Here is a 23,690-nt window from a genome sequence, read left to right as displayed (position 1 = left end):
TGTTTCAATTGATGGTATCTCAATAACCTAAGCAAGGTTGAGATTGTGTTACTGTAGATGGTTTGTGGAGGGCTTTGCGAAGTTAACTTAATTATTGATTGAGTTGACTGGGAACAATATTCCCTTCACTTGGTTTGATGCTTGTGAGATGAGTTTTTAAAAATTAAAAAAATGGTTGACTTCGGCTTCTATTTTGGTGTTGCTTATTGAGGTGACTTGTATACAAATGTCTTTCACCATGTTTGGAAGGTATGTTAATGCAAAAGGAAAAGATGATTGCATATGTCTCTTAACAACTCAAGGATTATAAGAGTCAGTACCATACTCATGATTTGGAGTTGGTCGCGTGTAACCTCTCCTAACCATTGGGTGTGTTACAGAAAAACGGCATGAGTTCCCCTATTTTAGAGGGCCCGGGGAATATTTTTCTCTTTTTCATTATGCCCTGTAACACTCCCAATTTGTAATTCACACAAACCAGTCCTACCAATCGACTGGATTTTCATCACATAATCATAATAAATAAAATAAGTACATAATAATAACTATCATAAAAAAATTATCACCCACAGAAACTTTATAACTAATTTTCCAAACTAGTCATATATATATATATTACATATACATCATAACATTTAAGTCAACAAAATTATGGTGCCTTCCTCCCTTAGCCTCATGTCTCATTAGTGCTCCCCGGGAACTTTTGCTGCATTTCTTTACCTGTAAAATATTAAATTAAACGGAGTGAGCGACTATGGCTCAGTAAGAAAATCATACTAAACACTTAAAGCATTTTATACCAGTACTAATCTTCTCTAATCTTTTTCATACTTAGCGTGTCTGAACTATTTACAACAAAATAATTAATACAAAACACGCATTTAACACGTATCATCATTCTTTTCTTTCACACATTTATTCCTTTCGTTATTATACAGATATGAATCACTCATTATGATTTATGCATGTATGAGTGTCATGACATTTCTATTTCCTGTTCGTACATCTTTCTTAACTCTTTATCAGCCACACAGGCTTGTATGCATAATTCTAATGCAAATGACTTTCATAAAATATTTACTAATTTGCTTCTCTCTCTTTCTCATTGATCGATCTAGACTACATATGATAGTACTTGCAGTCACCATACAAAGTATAATTCTCTCTTACACGCATATTTTTTTTTCTTTGCTGTCCACACAGTACAGCTAATATTTTTTCATTGCTGTCCACACAGTACAGCTGATATTTTTCTTTTGCTGTCCATACAGTACAGCTGATATTTTTCTTTTCTTTGCTGTCCACACAGTACAACCGATTATTTTATTTGCTGTCCACACAGTACAGCTGGTTATCCACACAGTACAACCGATTATTTTATTTGCTGTCCACACAGTACAACTGGTTGTCCACACAGTACAACCGATTATTTTATTTGTTGTCCACACAGTACAGCTGGCGTGTAAGGATTTTAAGTATGTTTTCTGCTTTCCTGTATCATATGAGTCATTATGAAAGCATGCATGATTAGAAAATATTTTTCCTCTTTCTTTATTTTTTTCTAAATCATGCATATGTTATGATTCCTCATGTATGCATATATAACCATAATATGAAATATGCGCATTTGTTATTTTCCCTTATTCTTTTCATTCCTTCTCAAACATCATATTATTTTCTCATGCATTTATATATATATATATATATATATATATATATATATATATATATCATGTCACAAATTAATTTCAATTATACAATATAGGCTTAATATAAGGGTTATTTCACATAACATGCACATAATTAAACAACATTAACCTATATCGCATAAAATGACATTTTTGCCCTTATGGCCAAAATTACCTTTTTACCCTTATGGCCAAAAATTACATCATGAATACTAATGAATTTCTTTATCCTTTTAAGCATAAATCACCTTAATTCTAATACCTTACATACTGATATAAGTAAAGGTTATTTAAATAACCTAACTCAAATTTACTTCAAGTATGTAAAGTATGAAATTCTTACCTTTTCTTTGCCAAATAGGTGATTTAAGCTTATTCACCTTCTTTTCTTCTTCTTGGCAACCTTAATCAACCAAAAATATAATCATCCATCAAACTCCCAAATTTCACATATCTTAAAAATTAAATTTCTTACCTTAGAACTGACCAGAATTGACAGATCTACACTTTTTATAACTGGGGCCTCTGGAAATTAGGTGGTTTAGCTAGGTTTTTGGACGAATTTTGGTTAAGGAAAGTTTTTAGCTCAACAATGGAGGTTCTCGGCAAAATGGAAGAGAAAATGAATAGAAATAAATTTATAAGCCTATTGGACCATTTTGCCCTTAATCTTTTCCATAAATTACTATTTTATCCTTAGCCAATTACCAAAAACCCTTAGCACCACCATATAATTTCAAGTGTGTCCTTCAATTTTAATTCCCACTTTGTCCCTTGAATCTTTGTAAAATGACCATTTTACCCCCTTTGAAAAATATTGCTCATTTAGTAGTTTTCTATGATTCTTTTGCAATTTCTTTACACAACAAGTTATAAAATCAACTCTAGGGGTAATTCTGGAAGTGGAGTTTACTGACACACCTGAATTCGGATGTTACATCGCGGTTATGTTTGCACTAAAAATCTGGCAACATTATTTATATAGAGTCAAGTGCAATGTGTATACAAATCATAAAAGTCTAAAATATTTCTTCACCCAGAAAAAGTTGAATATGAGACAAAGATAATGGTTGGAATTGGTAAAAGATTACGATCGTGATATAAAATACCAACCAAGTAAAATTTGGTATGGTGGCGAATGTTGCTTTGAGTAGAAGAGTCATTTTATCTCGGATTACTACTTATCGAGAATTACAATAAGAGTTAATGAGAGATCTATAGAATCGGTTACTAGATGAGTGATTGGTTTTCAGACTTGGTTTAATTTGTTGGAAGAGATCTATGTGGCTTAACAGACTAATAAGTAATTTTTACAATTGAGGTAGAGAGTTACCAAAGGTATCGAAATAAAGTTCAATATTTTTGATGATGTTTTAAGATTTTGACGCTAGATTTGTGTTCCCCGTGTTAACTATTTGAGGAGTAAGATATAATTCCTTTTACATTACCCATACTAAGAGTGTAAAGATGCATCAAGACTGGAGAAAGTCATTCTAATGGTCTGGCATGAAAAAAATATGGTTAATTTTGTTCCTAAGTGTTTAGAATACTAGCAAGTTAAGGTTTAGCATTAGAGGCCACAAATTTATTGGAGTCATTGAGCATTCCTAAATGAAAATGGGAGCACATCTCCATAGACTTTGATATTGGTTTGCCAAGGGTCAAGGGTGGTTTTAATGCTTTGTTGGTCATTGTGAACTAGTTAACCAAGTGGTTCACTTTATTTCAATCAAGGATAACACTAGCACTAATCAATTAAGTTAGATTTATGCCAGAAAGATTGTAAGACTCCATGGCGTGCCTAAGATGATTATGTCAGATAGAGACACGAGATTTGTTTCAGCATTCTAGTAGAGCTTGCAAAGGTTTATAGGTACAAGACTGACATCTGATCCTACATATTATACTCAGATTAATAGACAGAAAAAAAAAATGAATCAAGTGATTAAGGATATGTTGAGGGCACGTTGTCTGGATCAAAAAACGAGTTAGATTGATGTGTTGCTACTTATAGAGTTTGCATATAATAATAGTTATTAGACAATCATTTGGATAACTTTATATAAGACACTTTATAGGAGAAAATGCAAATCACCTCTTTATTAGGATAAGATTAGCAAGAAAAATACTTTGATATAGGTTTTGAAGCTAGAGATGACCCAAAAAATGATAAGGGATGTGAGATTGATCAAGAAAACAATGAAACAAATTCATGATCGCCAAAAAGAGTTATGTTGATAAGAAAAAGCAAGACTTAGAGTTTGAGGTTAGTAATAAGGTTTTTGTTAAAGTTGCCTCCTACTATCATGTGATAAGGTTTGGACGAAAAGAAAAGTTGGCTCCAAGGTTTGTGGGACCTTTTGAAATTTTGAAGCATATAAGTAAGGTTGCCTACCGACTTACATTGCCAACGAACATGGATTAGATTCATAATGTGTTTCATGTGTCATTGTTACATAAGTATGTAAGTAACCTAACTCATGTGTTGAGAATTGAGGATGTGATGCTTGTGAATAATTTGATATATGAGAAGCGCTCAGTTCAAATATTAGATAGATAAGTTAAACACTTTAGAAACAAATAGATTCCACTAATAAAGGTTCTTTAAAGGAACCATCAAGTTAAGGAGGCCACCTAAGAGGTAAAGCATAATATGTGGCAGAGATTTTCACAGTTGTTCGAGTGAATTTCGAGAACAAAATTTTTATAAAAAGGAGAAATATAATACCCACAAATATGTCCAAGGTTAATTTGATCTTTTTACCTTTTAATAGGTTTTGTTTAAATATGTATAACTATTTTTAGGGGTTGCACGGCTGTATGAGAAAACCACATGCTCATGTATGTTTTGGCAAGAGAAAAATAGTCTTTAATCATGTGATGCATGAAATTTGGCTAAGTTTGGGAGACATATGCACCTATGCATAGACAATGCATTTGAATTTTAGATAGAGATCAGTTTTGTAATGATTTCAGAAACTATCATTATTAGGTAATGGTATACACACCCGTATATGGTATGATACATGGTCGTGTATCAAGAATTGCAGTGAAAATAAAAAAGGGTTTAGACGCGTTTTTATAGAAAACCAGAGAGTTGAGGGAGCTAAGGAGATTCTTGGACCCAAAAGAAACCATAGTGGATCGTTTGGGATCTGTCTTGGCACATGAAGAATTGCTAGGACGTCAAAAAAAAGGTAAGTAGGCAACCTTTCTTTTAATTAAAGTGTAATCTAAAACTATAATATGAAATATGGATTTTGTATGTGAAAATGAAGTTGGTAATGTGTTTAAGTCATTTGCAAAATTGTCATGATGAATTTTATATTAGAATGAATCTATATTGATAAAAGTGTCGAGTTTGTTAATGTATGTATATGTGCACTTTAGCATGTTGTCATGATTGTACTGGCATTGTTTTGACTAGGTCGCATATTCAGGTTCACCTATAAGTGTATACTGAGAAGTTTAGACATTTACAATTGATAATTACTATGGCTCAATGAGGTTGAATGCGAATTCAAAGTTATGGGTATTAACCCTTAAGGAATTGATCATGGTATGTTGTGTGCATCTATTTGATGTTGTTGAGGATATTGTTGATGTGCAGTATAGAATAGTGATATGGTATAAATACTTAGGAATGTACTCAATTCATAATTCTGAAAAAATGTGATACATGCCTATGTATGGAGGGATACGCAATCGTGTATATTTGGGGAGGAACAATCCTTATGCAGAAGAAATTCACTAGTGTGTTAATTTGGGATCAAGTACTCAACCATGTGGCATAGGACACACAATCATGTATCCTGCCCTAAGTTGCATGCTCGTATGAGTGGCTTGCATGTCCATGTGGGTTAAGCAATAAACCCCTGTGCATATAGGGAATACCCTATGTACATTTGGGAAAATTATAAATAAAGGTGTATAAAAATAGCAATGTTAGAACAAAAGTTTCTATACTTATAAATGACTATGAGAATAATTATTTTACCTTAAGAGGGATAATCATGAGGAATAATTAGTAAGACCCTAATGAAGGCACATGAGATGGTATCTTGGTTAAACGTGTTTAACTGTGTATTTGATGGCATGAAAGAATATTGGGGCTACTTGATTGTTTGTATGATAACACAAACCTGACCAAAGTGATTCTAAATCAAAAATTAGAAACGATGTATTGTGTTATTTTGTAAAAGCACTTGGTGTAGTTTTTGTGACCTTGATACCCACTGATAATTATACACTAATGTTAGGCCTTTTAACAGCTAGCATGCTCATGCATGCATGACATTGAGTGTCTTAGTATCTAGGATGCTTGTGCGATATTGGGAGAGGCCTAGGGTCTTACTCCCCTTGTGATATGATATCTATATCCCAAAATTCAATCAACATGTGTACTACGTACACCTTATGATTGATATTTAGGATATCTTATGCTTTTACTAAGCTTTTGGGATGTTGATAGACATCATGAAGGTTTAGTCATTTAGGATGACACCACTGCTGGAGATTGGCATTGGGTGTTGAAATTACTCGGATGGCATTTGAGATGTTAGGAAAATATCTGAAATACCACATTGAGATATGACATAGGATATGAATTGTTAATTATGGTTATATTTATATTATGTGTTTGGTGTCGAAAGACCACCTATTTACTAAGCATGTTTCACTCACTGTGTTCCTTTTGTGATTTTGCATATAGGACTATATGCAAAAGGGCAACAACAATGGAGCCAACGGGTCAACATAAGACATTAAATGAGGCGAGGGGTAGTTTGGTTATTATGTATTTTGAACAACCACGTTATTTATGTTTTAAATAATTATGCACTTTGAACTTGCATATGTGGATTTTTAGACACGTTGATGGATTTTAATCATTTATGATGCTTACCATGTATGTCTTAATTGTTGCATTGTATGAAACGAGTCAAGATTAACATGCCTCTTTGAGTGCATATTTCAGGTAAGGGTATATATCTGAAGAGGGGTGTTACAAGAACTTTATATTTATTTCTAAATATAATTTATATTTATATTACAAGAACCTTAAAAAGAAACCCTCTCTTGAAAAAGAATGTTTGATAGCCTCACAAATTAAACTCCTTTCCCACAATGTCCTAAACTGCCTTGAAGAAAAAGTGTTAAATCCATCAAGCCTTAGAGCTTTGTCATTTCCCATGGCAAATAAAGTATTTTTAAGCTCCTCATTGGTGACCTCATTCATCAAGTCCGTAGCAGGATTAGATGAAACCCAATTATCAACTCAACAAAGCACTTGTCAATTGCCTCCAAATCTGGATCAAAGAGAACCTTCTTAAAGTGATTGATAAAAGCTTCTCCTATCATCTCCTTATTATAACTGTAAGATCCATCATCAATGTATATACCATTTATAGAGTTTCTATTCCTCCTCCCTTTGATGCATTTGAAATAATTGCTAGAATTTTGATCCTCTTCTTTGAGCCATTGGATTCTAAACCCTTTTACGTTCCAAAATTTCAAAGGGATGCCAAAAATTTTAACCTAAACAACTATTTGAGAAATGCTATCCGATAACATATTAAGGTTTCTAGCCCATTTTTTGACAAAGAAAGGCTGCCTCGCCCCCCCAAAAAAAAAAATCAAGCACATCATCCGAATTCTTGGTAAGGTGGACATGTGCTTTCACCCCGATCAGGATAGGGTTTATACAGTTCGTAAATGTGCTTGTTCCCAAGTAAGTTATCACCTATTTTAGTTTGCTAAACACTATATTTTTGTCATAATATATTTTCCCGTAGGATGAAGATAAAAAATAATATGATTTACTAACCTTCTTTTTTCAAAAATTATATCCATTATACTTCAAAAAGATTGTGTAATATAAACTATTGTATCTAAGGATTAACTGGTACAATTTTGTACAAAGTCCCACTTGCATCAAGGCTCAGGCAATGTTTAGTTGGAGTTACCCAAGGAAAAGAAAGCCACCTATCATTGCTAGAATACAGCAACTAGCAGATGGATTATACATAGAAATGGCTTATGGCTTCAAAGTATAGTAACTTTTAATCATCCACTTCTGACAGCATTGATGGTCGTTTTAGCACGTGTGTGTTTTGATAATAAAAATTGCTTTATTCTGTGTCCTGGTAGTAATTGACAACAGAACTTACCATCCTGTATCATTTTCGGAAAGGACAATAGGTTCTAATTTGGTACAGAAGAGCAATACTCTTCATCTTCCTGGATAGCTACCATTTTGCTGGTAACATTCAACACAAACATCAACAAATTGGGAATGCCATTCCTCCTCATTTGGTATTTGCATTGAAACGAAAACTCAACGAGGCAGCTGAAAGTAATAAGTCTAGATTGTGGTTGAATATGTATCATATATTTTTTTGGCAGTCAAGACTTAGGATAAAGCAGGTGATCCTTAGACATTTTGCACATATTGCTCTGTTATGTTGCTGAAAGGCAGATGAGAGAATATTTTAGTCCTGTGAGTGCGAAAGCTATTGTTTAATATTTACAGAAAATTTGTGGGCCAACAGTTTACAGATCAGAATGAATGAGGATTTGTTCTGGTTCTCATTCTCTTTAGTGGTTTAAGTCTTAGCTCACTAATCTTGTACTGAATCTTTTATATTTGAACTAATCTCAAACTAAACCTTATTCAGAATTGACCCGAATCAAATCCAACCCTATATGCCAAATTCATTGAGTCAAACTCTCATCAGTGATGGAATTTGGGCCGAACTGTGAACACTCCAGGCCTTGTCTCCTCAAATCGATATCTGCAATAAGTGGTATACTATTAGATGTCCGGGAACTCTATAGCTGTTCCTTAGGAAATTTATGACACAGAAGTGAAAATTTCTGTTCAGGAGAGAATGAGAGAAGGGAGAATGGATAACCTGTTTTCACAGAGGAAATTTCTAACTGCTGTCGGGAGTGCAGCCTCTCCTCGGCTATGGTTCCCCACACCTATTGGACAGAATAAAGCTACAAATGAGGATATCCTGTAACTGAACATACTCATAGAGGTAAATATAATTGAACTACCACTAAAATGTCAATTTCTTTTTCCCCTGCCCCTGTCCTAAACTGCTGAAACACAAACTAAACTAATTTTCCCAGGATTTCATTTTTAACTACAAAAGTTCCACTGTTACATGTTGCTAAAATGACACTATAATTATTTTTCATGGTTGTGTGCAAGTACAAAATAACCAAAATCTACTTAAAAGATTAATACAGAAGAGTATGTAATTATTGTACATGTCCAGAGGGAATCACCACTAACTAAATCAATCATACCTGTTATAACTTGCAAAGGTTTTTGTATCGGCCGACATGATACCTGTTGCTTATCCTCATCCTCCGCATCCATACCACTAAAAGACTCAAGTGACGAAATACGTATCACCCTGTTCTTTGCCTTAATTTTATGAGATACTAAATGATTCATTTCAACTGAAGTCTCAATTTGTTGCAGACGTTCTTGCAAGACTTGAACAGCTTCCGTTGCATGAAGACCATGCAAGTCCAATTTCCACATGTCATTATCACTATTTCTGATATTCAGAATTTCTTTTGCTGCCTTCGAATTAAGCTTTTCAGCAATTAACCATTCTTTTCGAGCCTTATGTGAATGTTGCTGGGCAGAGAGATGATCACCTCTCAAAAAGGCATTATTGGCTGCCTTAGATTGCTGAGATGCTGATCTGTTAAAATGAACAGAAATTATCAGTATTTATCCAGGTAGTAGAAAATTGAATTCACCACAGCCATTATGAAACAATTAGAATGACATGAGTGTATAAAATAATGTGTTCTAGAATTGGCATCTAAATCTATGTATAGATGCCATAATCATGCACACCTTCTTTTAACAAATTAAATTGTGTTTGTAAATTCTGTCATGTATTTACCACTCAAGCCAACACATGATTTACTTCATTTGACATCCATAGTCTTAGTGTTTTTGTAGATTATGTGACTCTTTAATGTCCTGATTAAGTTTTGTTTTTTAAGTTATCTTGACAACTTGTTCAGTGCTTTGAAAATCTTTCACCATATATCCAAGTTTTCTTGAGCTTCTAATAAACAAGGAAAATGAACCCCTATCAAAGTGATGGCACAATTACAGAATATGAGAAACTGTTGAGCTGCAATGATATGCGAATTTTCTATTAAAAAGTTGAACACCAAGAAAGTCAAAAGACCAAAAACAAATGCTGTTAGCTATAAATATTGGAATATTTTGGGATCTTTAATATAAAGCCTACATTCAACACAGACATTCAGATCTTGCATATACACCTAAATTCAACATACACACTCAGATCACATACCTCAGCATTTTTAATGCTTCTTTTCGATGGACTAAGTAGACATCATCTTCCTCCCACTCGGGCTCAACCGGCAAAGAAGACAACTTCTCCAGAATATATTTCATATCAGCATCATTATGAAAAAGCTTTTTCCCACTAGAGGTTTGCGCACATGCAGGTTCTCTGTGGGTGTCTTTAATACCATCCCACGTGGTAGAGGTTAAATTAGTGAGCTCTAAATTTGTCCTTAGACAAGAGATTTCATCAGTCATGTTCTCACATGGAAGATCATTACTCATAGAACTCAATTCTGCAATTCCTGTTTCTTTAATCTCTTCGCTGCTGCAGCTGGAAACCATTGCTTTCAATAAAGTTGAGGCCTTCTCAATGTTATTATCAACAGCCGCCAAGATATCTTCGATCAAGCTACTGTCCGCCCAGGTATAGAGCTCTTTGAGCTGCTTAAGGGTGAAGTCATGATTAATTTCATTAATTAACTTAATTTCATGTTTCCTTCTTGAATCACAATCACCAGTTCGTGTAAATTTCTGGCAATCTTTATCCTCTGTCAAAGTTGGAAAATCCATGGAAGGAAGAAGCACTGATGCAAAAGGCTTCATTTCAAGACCATTATTTGTTGTGATGCTCTCACTGGCATGCAGGGGGATGAGAGTGCTGGTAAATGGCGGGTAAGGGTCTTTGTCAATCTCAGGTTGAAGGCCTTGTTTTTGCTGCTGCTTGGCATCAAAAGCAGCCCAACCACGAAACTTTGCCCCCATACGAGACATTTTATATATGATAAAGTGGAATAAATAATACTCTTGTAGTGGACTGAAAAAGAGAAAGAACATTGGTTAGATAATGAGCCTCTCCTCTGGAGATGACAAGAGTCTTTGACTTGTAGCTTGCATTTAAGGATACCACAGCTCGAAAAAACAAATTACAAAGTGACATAGATTTCTTGAAAAATAATAGGAAATACCTGAGGTCACTTATTTGGCTTTTTCTCCCTAACTAACACAAGAAGAGAGGATTATATCATCACTGTTAGCAGAAATTGCTTAGCCAAAAAAAAAAAAAAAAAAACTGAACAGTTTTTAAATTTTAGGTCTTCTAAAATGCCACAAAAAATCTTAACACCAAATGTTAAACTGAGTGATTCAGTTTCGGATCACCTATGATACAATGTACTTGCATGCCCAAACAAAACTCAGCAGGTTATGGGTATTTATCAAAATATGATATGAATAGTACAATGTTAAACTTAACTTGTCTTGTGCCAGAGGAATGGCTATTGCAGTTGTTACAAAATTTACTATGTCACCCCTCTCTAATTCCAGTCACTAAGCTACTTTAAGTAATAGCAAAATAAGACGATTCAATTCAAATCATATAATTTGATCTTTGCAAAATATGGAGCTAGATTTCAGCATATCATCAAAATATTACTACATAATCTTGAATCAGCTTTCTAGAATAATGGTTAATTTTGACGGTGAGCTCCGGTGGAACACATTATAAAAAGGCTTTATAACCATTTGCAAAATCTCAAGATGTCTGAACAAATTCAACTTATCAAGATCTAATCAAATAATCCCAGAAGATGGCCTTTCTTCTGACATGATTAAAATATGAGGAATGGATAAACATCAAAAACACCAAACAAAATCATACACATTTAATGTGAAATGAACTACAAACTTCTTCAACTAAAATTCGGATGATGTTGATACCATAGATATTACCACTAATACTTTAAAAGTTTTAAACCACAGGAGAGTCACACCTCAAAATCTAGTTGTTGAAAATAAAAAGTTTAAAACTATACAAACCCCACACCAGAAACTCATACTTTTTTATGTAGAATGCAGGTTTTATGTCCTACATTTAGGATCCTAACACCACCAATGAGGCACGATTGTAATTAAGAGACATATCGAGTGCTTTGATACCAAATAATATGAAGTATATGAAAACCACATCTCAAAAACTAGCTGTTGAGATTGAAGAGCTTAAAGTTATATAAACCCAACTTCAGCAGCCATACTTTCCGATATGGAATCCAAATTTCATACCTTACAGTTCGGATCCTAAAAGTACCACAATAGTACACTAACATACCATGCTAAACATAAAAAAAAAAAAAAAAACATTTTACCAGTAAGGATAACTGCAACATTCCATAAAAATCCCAAACAGGATCTGTTGCAAACCAACCTGGGTTTTAATTTTTACAAAATTTTCTTTTGGAAGAATAAATTATACTGTATCTTTGCCCTTTCCCTAATCAATATTTAGTTTTACCAGTCTGACAAGCTAAGGTTATAAGGGGGGAAGACACAGGTCAAACATTAGTCAAACTTTTGGCAACAAAACCGAGCCCGTACAAAAACACATCCCTTTAAAAGACACAACGATTCTAGGTATGACACCGCAAGCCGTGAAAATTAGTGGCCAAATTTTATGAAATAGAATAATGTACAACCACATAATTAGAATAGTAGCCAGATGTTATAAAATACAAATTACAAGGCGTTCAACAAAAAACAAGAGTTACTAGCGCATAATTAACAGGATCAAATATTTATTAGAGAAATAGAAATATAAATACCTTTAAAGAAGATTAAAAAAGCTCACGACTTGTGCGTTGTAACAATAGCGAAGGAATAGCAACCACGGCGTGAGTCGATCGACGGCTGTGAGGAAATCAAAAGAAGCGCGAATGAATCAGAAAACTCGTTTCGTTGTAGAACAGCAGCTCCGATCATACATGAAGAAGAACCATTATATTTCAGTGTATCCATAAACCCCTTCTGTTGTTTGTTATTTGACTTTTGAAAATTAGTTGATTGATTCTGCCTTGTACTATTTCTCCTCGTCTATACTGCCAAGGAGGAGATTGTGATTTTACTATTTTAACCTTGTTGACAGCGAGTGATTTTAATTGTGATCACGAGGTAGCCGGGTATAACTGGAAATTAATTTATGTATAGCGATTTTAGGGTGAAAACCCTTTGACATTAGAAAAGTGCCGGTACCCGGGTTGTGAATTTTGGCTCGAATTTCGGGTCTGTTGGCAATCTGAGAATCTGATTCGGTTTTCAATTTAAAATTAAAATGCACGCGTGTTTGATTGTGAATGGATTATTGTAATGTTAACTTGTTTTTCGACACCTATTTTATCCGTCGGAAGAATGCATATTATACAATTATACATATCAACTGAATCGAGTTGAATAGAAACTCGGTTTGAAATTCAAAATTCAAATCCAACCCAAAGGGTCCATCCAATACTATGGTGCATCAAATCCAACTTATAAACCTTTTGGATCAGACCAAAGACTTTAATATTAGGCATAAGTCGGCCCGACCCAATATTATTTAAAAATTAAAAAAAAAAAAGGGAAAATGGTAGAAGCAAAGCTTCTTTTGTAGAAGCCTTTAGTTGGCAGAAGTCTTCCTCCTATTGGGTTGTTTTTTTTTTTATTTTTTATTTTTTTATATAAATCAATCCAAATATTTTTCATTTCTAATTTTATTTATAAATCTCTTAATTTCAATTTTTTTCATTATATTTTTAATCTCATTTTCTCTCATCAACTCTCTTTTAGAAATTGTCTGAATTTACAAATAATAATTCTTTATATTTATAATTTCATTTTCATTTTAATTTTATCATTATAAAATATTACAAATTGATTCAATATCAAATGAATCCAATGTCAAATGAATTCATAAATTTAGATATTGAGGATGAATAGATAAATATAGTATGGTATATATATTTTATTTATATTTGTAATTATACAGTAAATAAATTAATTTATTCGTATTATGTTATAAATTTATAATATTTTTAATCATGTAACCACGGTATTCCTCTATCATAAATAAAAGATTATAGATAAAATATTTGGATACTGTCCTTAGTTTTAATAATTAAAAAATAATTTGTATTTAAAAATTTTGATTAAAATTTTAAAAAAATTATTTAAATGATTCAACCCGTGGACAGACCTGATTAAAGCCCGACTTGACCCTATATATATAGGGTCAAGCCTTGGGCTTTCAAAAATTCATGGGTTAGCTCAGTCTGAAGGCTCATTAGTATGTGGATTTAGGGTCCAGCCCGACCCGATCTAACCCATTAACATGTCTATATACAACAATGCAGTTATGAGAAATAAAATTGAATACCAATTGGGTACTTAACAAAGATAAATATATATATATATATATATATATATATATATATATATATATATATATATATATATATATATATATAGGCCAAAAGTCTTATTCCCACTCAAGGTATAGTGAAATATCAAATTCATACTTTCCAACTTTCAAAACCTAAGCACCCACTCATCACCTAATTTTTATTAAAAAAATTTTGTTAGAATTACAAGTAAAACTTTCATTTTACCAATAATATTAAAAAATATATAATTTTATTTAATTTCTCTACTTAGATTGTAAAAATTAATAACTTCACATCTACCTAAATATTTTCAGTTTTGAAAAATAACTATTTTCCCTCCACACCTAGGTTTTTCTCTTCTCCTCTCTCTAGCCACCACTTTGTCACCATCGACTTTTTCTTCTCACCCTTATTGTTAGAATTGTTTAGTCGGCCGCCATGGAAGCTTGTGCAACGAATAGAGTTCTCTTCGTCAATCTCTTTGTCTCTTTTAAGACGAAAACGATTTGTCTTTGTCTCTTTCTCAATGAAGAGATTCGTCTCTTCATTGGATGGAGAGATGACATCTCTTCGTCGAACGGAGGCCATCGGAATGATTTTGACAATAAGGTTGGGAAAAGGAAGTTGTCGGTGACTAAGTGGTGACCTGAGAAGGAGAAACAAAAAACCTAGGTATGGGGGGGGGGGGAATAGTCACTTTTTAAAACTAGAAATGAAGTTGTCAGTTTTCAAAATTTAGATAGAAAAATGAGATAAAATTATAATTTTTTTAATACTATTAGTAAAATAACAGTTTTACCCTAAATTTGTTTTTAAAAAAAATTGAGCAAATTTTGAGAGATAGGTAGGTGTTTAAATTTTTAAAAGTTAGATGGTATGACTTTGAGATTTCACTATATCTTGGGTGGGAATAAGTCTTTTGGCCTATGTATTAATACTATTTTTTTTATTTAATGGAATTTCCATTCAACATGTATAGGAATTTTCTAAGACATATTATTAAATTTTAAAAATTATTGTATATTTTTTTGATTTAAATGTAAATTATTTTCCTTGAATTTAGTAATATTAGACAAAAGGGATTAACCGTGAATATCATATAATTCATCCACTCAAGATTAATTGTTTTAGTCTCATCATAGACTCATTACGAAAATAACTCTTAACTTTTTGACCAATTTATGTATAGATAGTTTAGTCCCTTCTTTTTAATACCCTTTAAAGAATGACTTATATTGACTTGTTTCCCTTGTATGGATACATCCCATATAAATGTTTCACATTACCATCAAACAACCTCATACATTAACTACTGTGATTCTTGTCTTGATTGCTCATAATCAAATTGTGCCATTCTTCTATACTCTCTTCAAAAATTCTATCCTCCAATGAAAAGTACTATATCACTTGACCATTTATGTATGCTAAGAAAATCTAATAAATTCAATCATCTCAAATTATATGAAAAGTCCAAAAATACTCCTAATTTAGATAAAAATTGACAAAAATGTCAAAATGTATCATAAAATACAAACCAAATGAGTGTGGTAAAAAATTAGTCTCATACATCATTAGATGACAAATATCATCCGTATAAATAATGCAAATACATCAGTATGAATAATAATAACATTACTCATTCATCAATCCCTACCATGCACCTGCTACATAGCCGCCAAATCACATATCATCTACAAAACATTAATAGGAATGAGTAATTGAAAATCATTTAGTAAATAGGAGTTTCTAATCTTACATTATTTTCTTTCATTCCTTTCCATAATTCTAATCTTATATTCTTATTTGTTTTCTCTCTCATCATCTATGGTGCATCTTTAAACCTGGATTCTGATGACATGAAATGCAAATGCATGTAAAATCATTTTTTTTTATATAAAAAAAAAAATCTTTGGTAAAAACATTCTTCAAAATCAATATCATAAAATCATTGAAATCTCTATGTTGATCAAACTAAGTTGAGGCAAAGATTTGACACTTTGGCCATGCGACTCAATCTCTCAGGTTGTTGTAGTTACAATATGTATGAATTTGTCCTACTCCATTTTGCAGGTGTTAATCAACCATGATAGATGCAAAAGTTTGGTGGCGGAAGTTAAAGCTAGATTCGAATCGAGCTTATTCAAGCTCAAATGAACTCAAAACGAGCTATAAAAATGAGTCAGAGCTTTGAGCTCAAGCTTTATATACCCAAAAAAAAAAAAAACTCGAGCTTGAGTCGATCTTTAAGCTGAGCAACTCAACTCGACTCAGCTCATGAGCCAAGGCAACTCACCCATTCTTATTTCTCATGTTGGGACGTTGTCATTTTAGATTAAATGAAAAGTAAACAAAGTTTTGACTTTGTTTACTTATCATATGAAATCTCGTTCATGTGTCTCTCTCCAAGTCTTCAGTTTCCAAACTTCAACCTTACCCTCAATCTTTAGTTCTAGCCTCTCTTCTCTGTCAACAATGTCAATTCCAGTAGACTCTATCCAACTTTTGAGTTTAAGTGGTTCATCAGTTCAAGTCTAATCACATAACAATAGAAGATTTTGGTGTTAGAACAATTTTGTCCTCTGTTTGTCCAGCGAGCAGGAATTCAATGGCAACAAGTTTGGCAATGACGATGATGACATAAGGACATTTCAAGTTTGTGTTTTTCCATTTTTTTTTACTTTGAATTTGTTAATTTTTGGGTTGAATTTATTGAACCCTAACTTTCAAATCAGGGTTTCTAAATTAGGGGTTTTATCATACTTGCTTTTTGTGTTGCTGGCTTGTTATTATGTTTTGTTGTTATGCTAATTAGGGTTGATTTGTTGCTGTGTTTATTAAATGGATGATTCACTGTATGCTAGATTCTTTAGCATCCATTGTTTTGGAATTTTAAATGGATGTTTTTTGTTGCAGTATCATCTAAGCATGTATTGAAATAGAAGCAATGAGTCTTGATTTATGGCTTAAATAGATTAAATTGATAGATGTCAATGTGTCTCTCTATCAATGCAGCTTATCTATTTCGGTCAATTCATGATTTATTGTTCAAACTTCTGCTAGAAGATTTAGAGATTCTATCTTTACTCTTTGTCTATGTTTTTGTTACATAATTTATATTCCTTAGCGAATCATTTGTGTTGAACTTGTAAGATGGTAGTTTGTATAATATTAGATGTATAAATTTTTTATTAAGAGCAAGATAGATATATTTATAATATAAAATGACAACTAAGTTAATATAAAGTGATAATATTGTCTCTTTCTATATTATATATGCTTTGATATTACTGTTAAGTTGGCTTATTCAAAATCAGATTAAATTTCATTTAAGAAAGAATGAATATCTACTAGCTTCTTGTAAACTGGCTTTGAATATATTTTGTTAGTTGTTATAATCTTATTCACATATCCCAAATGAGTCTTTCATTATTATCATGTTTTTGATGTTTAGAGTAATTAAGAGTATTTGGTACAATAATGATTATTGTAATATGGTGATAAAAATGATAAATGATATAAATAATAGATTAATGTCAAGTCAAAATGTTAGAAGGATTTATAAAATTTCAAACATGTCAAATAATAGTATGACGAAACAATTTTTCCCTCTTCACCATATCTTCAAATGTATGGGCAAGAAAAAGTCATTGTCCATAAAAAAAAAAAGTAAGAAACTCTGATGAATTCAAGTTTCCAATCTCTCTCCCATAACTAAATAACATGCAATGTCATTTTAAAGACTCATAAGGCTCATTTACCTCAATGGAATGGTCAAAAAACTCCATATCCCAGTGCAACTACCTTTCCCTGCAACTATACTCATATGCCTAATTCAAATCCCTAGTTTAGAAGGTGATATAGTGACTAAGAACTACAAATATCGAACAAGATTATAAGTTACACATAAAAACAAAAAGACATACTTGTCAACCACATGCTTCCATTATAACTTTCTTCTTCTTCTTTTTGTGTTTTGGTGTATATTGTCAAAGCATTGAAGGATTTTAGCAAGAAAATTAAAATTTTTAGATCATGTTCACACCATATGTAACAATAGTAATATAAAATTTACATGTTGTTTTAAGAAATAAAACATAGAAACATGTAAACTACCTTATACCTTGTAATTTGACTTGAAGTTTGAATCACTAAAATAAGTGATCTCTTGACTTGCACCCTTCAAGAAAGAAAAATGGAAGAAAAAGGATGTTTTTCCCAGCAAAAGAAGAAGAAGAAGAGAAAATGTAATAATTTTTCTTAATTTTTCTTTCTTTTATTAAACTAAACTTGATATTTATCAAGTTAAAGCATGTGTTCAATTCTCATTGGTTGATAATTAAGAGTAAATTAGAATTTGACATATGTTGAATAATTTGTGTCTAAAATTATTCATTCTAACTTTCTAAACAATTTAAAAGTGCAAAATAACAATTTCACTTTTTTTTCGAATCTTATTCAAAAAACACTATTTTTATCCACAAAAAGTGCTAGCTAATCATAGATAAATATTTTCAACTTCATAACACCATTTTCTTCCTTGAAATATGGGTGTGAATTTCAAGGTTCATAGTGACATAGTCGTGGGCCTTATATTAGATGATACATTTCATTATATCACTGTATAACTCAAAACTGTCGTTAACCGATATACTTCATTTTCTGCTACAAAAAAAAGCTCCCACTGATTATGTGGTGTCATCTAGCAATGTCCCATGACCCCTACATCACAATGAAGTACAAACTTCACATAATGTCAAATGAACTTTTCTTACTCACACTTACCATGTAGTATAATCCTTTTGTTATTACATCCGATTAAAGTTGGATTTATGGAATGTCAAAATCCAATATTTAATCTTTTCAAATATCAAGTTATACCTCAGAATGTGCCATATCGAAACTCTTTTCATGTGGACTTTTATCTACATTGGCCAGTGTCTTAGATTTTCATGTTTCTTGATATTCGTATGGGAACTCAAGAGCAATCGAGCTGATGGATCCCTATATGATCATCACTTGTCCTCTCGTTCAAACAACATATGATCAAAGTAGCTTCTAAACTAGACATGATTAGTCTCGTGGTATACACCATATAAACCATACATTCCAAAACGAAACACAACCGTGATATCTCAAGTCAAAGGATTTATATACTAGTATGATTTACGATGTATCATTGACTACATATAAATGCCTATGTGATCATCGTTCAGCGGTCACATTTGATAAACAATATAATATAATAACCTTTGATCAGTTTTCTAACCATCAAATGATTTCATTGTTTACCCATGTATATATCCACCATGTCTAATATCATCTATTGATATACTATGGTGATATAGCACACACCCACTATGCAATACTATTGCCCAAACAGATTATCTATGCAGGGAACGATTTGATGACTTTATTAAAACTCATCGGGACCTTTCACATGTCATATGCATGTAGCTAATATGGATGTAATATACAACTACAACATAGATATAAAAATGACGCAGAAAACATGTGAAGTCTTATTAATAATGTATATGCAAGATATACAACCTTGAAACAAACAAAGCGATTGATTTTTAGGGCATATTTTAACAAACATATGATATAAAAAGAAACACAATAGCTCTTGAAAAGCCAAGAAACACCAAGGAAGGTAAAAGGAAGAAAAACTTACTGAAAAAAGTCTACTAATACTTGAACAACTTTCTCCTCAACACCAATTGCTTGACTAAGAATGTGTCTTTGCATTCTTGTTATGATTAGATTATTTGCCTATTTTCGACAAGCAATAAGTGGGTTATAAATTTGAATTCTTATCATTTCATTAACTATATAATGAACCCGAAATGAGCTATAGAAATGAGTCAGAGCTTGACCTCGAGCTTTATATACCAGAAAAAACAAACTCGAGCTTGAGTCGATCTTTAAGCTGAGCAACTCAACTCAGCTCGGCTAGGCTCCTGAGCCAAGGCAACTCACCTATTCTCATTTCTCATGTTGGGACGTTGTCATTTTAGATTAAATGAAAAGTCAACAAAGTTTTGACTTTGTTTACTTATCATATGAAATCTCATTCATGTGTCTCTCTCCAAGTCTTTAGTTTCCAGACTCCAACCTTACCCTCAATCTTCAGTTCTAGCCTCTCTTCTCCATCTACAATGTCAATTCCAGTAGACTTCATCCAACTTTTGAGTTTAAGCGGTTCATCAATTCAAGTCTAGTCACATAACAATAGAAGATTTTGGCATTGGAACACTTTTGTCTTCTGTTTGTCCAACAAGCGGGAATTCAACAGCAACGACGATAATGACACAAAGACATTTCAAGTTTGTGTTTTTCCATTTTTTTTACTTTGAATTTGTTAATTTTTGGCTTGAATTTATTGAACCCTAACTTTCGAATCAGGGTTTCTAAATTTGGGGTTTTATCATACTTGCTTTTTATGTTGCTGACTTGCTATTATGTTGTTGTTATGCTAATTAGGGTTGATTTGTTGCTGTGTTTATTAAATGGATGATTCATTGTATGTTTGATTCTTTAACATCCTTTGTTTTGGAATTTTAAATGGATGTTTTTTGTTGTAGTAGCATCTAAGCCTGTATTGAAACAGAAGCAATGAGTCTCGATTTATGGCTTAAATAGATTAAATTAATAGATGTCAGTGTCTCTCTCTATCAATGTAGCTTATCTAATTGGGTCAATTCATGATTTATTGTTCAAACTTCTGCTATAAGATTTAGAGATTCTATCTTTGCTCTTTGTCTATGTTTTTGTTACATAATTTATATTCCTTAGTGAATCATTTGTGTTGAACTTGTAAGATGGTAGCATGTGTAATATTAGATGTATAGATTTTTTAATAGGAGCAAGATAGATATATTTATAATATAAAATGACAACTAGGTTAATATAAAGTGATAATATTGTCTCTTTCTATATTATATACGTTTTGATATTACTGTTAAGTTGGCTTATTCAAAATCAGATTAAATTTCATTTAAAAAAGAATGAATATCTATTAGCTTCTTGTAAACTGGCTTTGAATATATTTTGTTAGTTGTTATAATCTTATTCACATATCTCAAATGAGTCTTTCATTATTATCATGTTTTTGATGTTTAGAGTAATTAAAAGTATTTGGTACAATAATGATGATTGTAATATGGTGATAAAAATGATAAATGATATAAATAATAGATTGTCAAGTCAAAATGTTAGAAGGATTTATAAAATTTCAAACATGTCAAATAATAGTATGACGAAGAACAATTTTTCCCTCTTCACCACATCTTCAAATGTATGGGCAAGAAAAAGCCATTGTCCATACTTCCATTATAACTTTCTTCTTCTTCTTTTTGTGTTTTGGTGTATATTGTCAAAGCATATGATATAAAAAGAAACACAGTAGCTCTTGAAAAGCCAAGAAACACCAAGGAAGGTAAAAGGAAGAAAAACTTATTGAAAAGATAAAAAGTTCCCCAATAAAGTCTACTAATACTTGAACAACTTTCTCCTCAACACCAATTGCTTGACTAAGAATGTGTCCTTGCATCCTTGTTATGATTCGATGATTTGCCTATTTTCAACAAGCAATAAGCGGGTTATAAATTTGAATTCTTATAATTTCATTAACTATATAACTATATGCATTGTTGAAACAAGAATATAGCAAATGATATGAATTAAGTAATTAATCACATTCTTATAAATGAAGCAGCATATCCTAATCTTCTCTAACACTCTCATATTTTTTGGACCTCTAGATACTTAACTAGTTATTAACCAAATATGTGCTAAAATACCTAAATTATCATAATCTCTCAATATGATATCGAAAGCTCAATAAATTATGACATTAACTCAAGAATTACTAAACTATCATCCACAAACAAAATTCAAGCTAACAAATAGCATTACTCAAAATTTTAATTACAATTGGCCAGTATCAAATGACGATGAAATCAAAAATTATGTATAGTTGAGCTAGGTGAAATCAAACTCACAAGTTATTTAATGAAAAATTTTTGTTTTAGTACTAAGAAACATTAACTCACGGAAAAATCAATAAGGATTAAAAATGGTCAACAAAAAACTAAGCAGCTTACATATAATCGCATATTATTTGCTATTTGTGAGTCAGAAAAAGGGTGCTTGACTAATAGTTTTCTCTTTTGTAATAGTTGGAACTAGAGTGATGTTGGTGGTAGTGGAGGTAGAGGGGGCATAGATGCCGAGGAGTTTTGCAAGAGTTAGGGTATTTTAGATTTTATACTTAATTTTGTGTAGGGATAGCAATGGGGAGGGGCGGAAGGGGGGGGGGGGGGGATCTCAATCCCCGTCTCCATCCTCATCCCCAACCCGTCTCCACTACAGGGATGAAAATGATTTTCCGTCTCCTCCCCGCAAAGAAAAATTCCCTCCCCATCCCCTCCCGTCCCCACAGGGAAAAATCCCCCCTCTCGTACCCGCAAAAAAAATATATTTTTTTTACCTTGTAAATACAATATAAGTATATTAAATAACAAAATTAAGCAAAATTAAAATTAATATTCTATTTCAAATATCATAAATATAATATATTAACTCATTTAATATACATAACAAAAACCTAAATAAATTTGAAAAACATAAATAATTTAAAACTATAAAAATATATTAGTATTTTAAATAAATATATTAATATAAAGAGACGAGGATAGGGGCGGGGAGGGGAAGGGTCGGGCCGGGAAGGGGACACATGTATCCCCATCCCCAATTGCGATGATTTTTTTTATCCTCGTCCCTATCCTTTTCTCCGTTTCTATCGGAGAATCTCCTCTTTATTAGGATCGGGGCTCCTAAAATCAGACCCAAATTGTCATTCCTAATTTTGTGTGGATGCCCATTTGGGTGTAAAATGTAATATATATATATATAGAGAGAGAGAGAGAGAGAGAGAGAGAGAGAGAGAGAGAGAGAGAGAGAGAGAGAGAGATTAATTCATGTTTGAAATGGCAATAATCCAACATAGTTGATGAGGTGACATTTGCCACGTTGATGGTTGCCAAATTGTGTACCAGTATATTTAATATTTTTGTTATATTTATAAACTAAAAAAATTATATATATTTATTTTAAATATATAAATAGATATATATTTAATATATATTAAATATAATATATAAATAGATATATATTTAATATATATTAAATATATTTTTATTTATATATTTAAAATAAATTATAATGGTATTACTTATTTATAAATGCCTCCAAACATCAGGTTCTCAAACAAACGTGTAGCTATAAATTTTAGGGTTCAGATGGGCTTTACCCACTGTTTCCGTTTATCTATTTTAGCTGACGTCTGAGACAAGGAGTAAGCCAAAATCAAATCATTCTCTCCTTAAATAAATAAAGGGAAAAACGATTGTTTCCCACTCAACTTTTAGACAAATCTCAACCTACACTTATAGGAGATAAAAAAAC

General features: G+C 32.1%; 1 protein-coding gene across 2 annotated transcripts; it reads right to left on the bottom strand.

The window, feature by feature from the left end:
• Positions 1–8,187: 8,187 nt before the first annotated feature.
• LOC123198479 lies at positions 8,188–12,916 on the bottom strand. Of its 2 annotated transcripts, XM_044613159.1 has the most exons (6): positions 12,630–12,916; positions 11,001–11,032; positions 10,040–10,849; positions 9,003–9,409; positions 8,600–8,669; positions 8,188–8,479 (listed from the first exon to the last, which is right to left on the bottom strand). In XM_044613159.1, the coding sequence occupies exons 3-6, from the start codon at positions 10,804–10,806 to the stop codon at positions 8,419–8,421; spliced, it is 1,305 nt and encodes a 434-aa protein (XP_044469094.1). In that variant the 5' UTR covers positions 10,807–10,849; positions 11,001–11,032; positions 12,630–12,916; the 3' UTR covers positions 8,188–8,418. The 2 variants fall into 2 exon arrangements, with proteins under 2 accessions (XP_044469094.1, XP_044469093.1); XM_044613158.1 differs by lacking the exon at positions 11,001–11,032 and having other exon boundaries at positions 12,630–12,913.
• Positions 12,917–23,690: the final 10,774 nt, after the last annotated feature.

The sequence above is a fragment of the Mangifera indica genome, chromosome 16 (assembly GCF_011075055.1).
Source record: "Mangifera indica cultivar Alphonso chromosome 16, CATAS_Mindica_2.1, whole genome shotgun sequence".
NCBI classification, from domain to species: Eukaryota; Viridiplantae; Streptophyta; class Magnoliopsida; order Sapindales; family Anacardiaceae; genus Mangifera; species Mangifera indica.
The sequence above is the reverse complement of the archived record's forward strand: the minus strand, read 5'-3'. Positions and strand labels throughout refer to the sequence as shown.

What these genes read in the sequence shown, in the direction of transcription:
- LOC123198479 (XM_044613159.1), bottom strand. Translation starts at nt 10,806, where the DNA reads ATGTCTCGTATGGGGGCAAAGTTTCGTGGTTGGGCTGCTTTTGATGCC. An exon ending in GAAGCATTAAAAATGCTGAG is followed by an intron (nt 9,410 to 10,039) that starts GTATGTGATCTG and finishes TCATTTTAACAG; the next exon opens with ATCAGCATCTCAGCAATCTA. An exon ending in ACCTTTGCAAGTTATAACAG is followed by an intron (nt 8,670 to 9,002) that starts GTATGATTGATT and finishes TCTGTCCAATAG; the next exon opens with GTGTGGGGAACCATAGCCGA.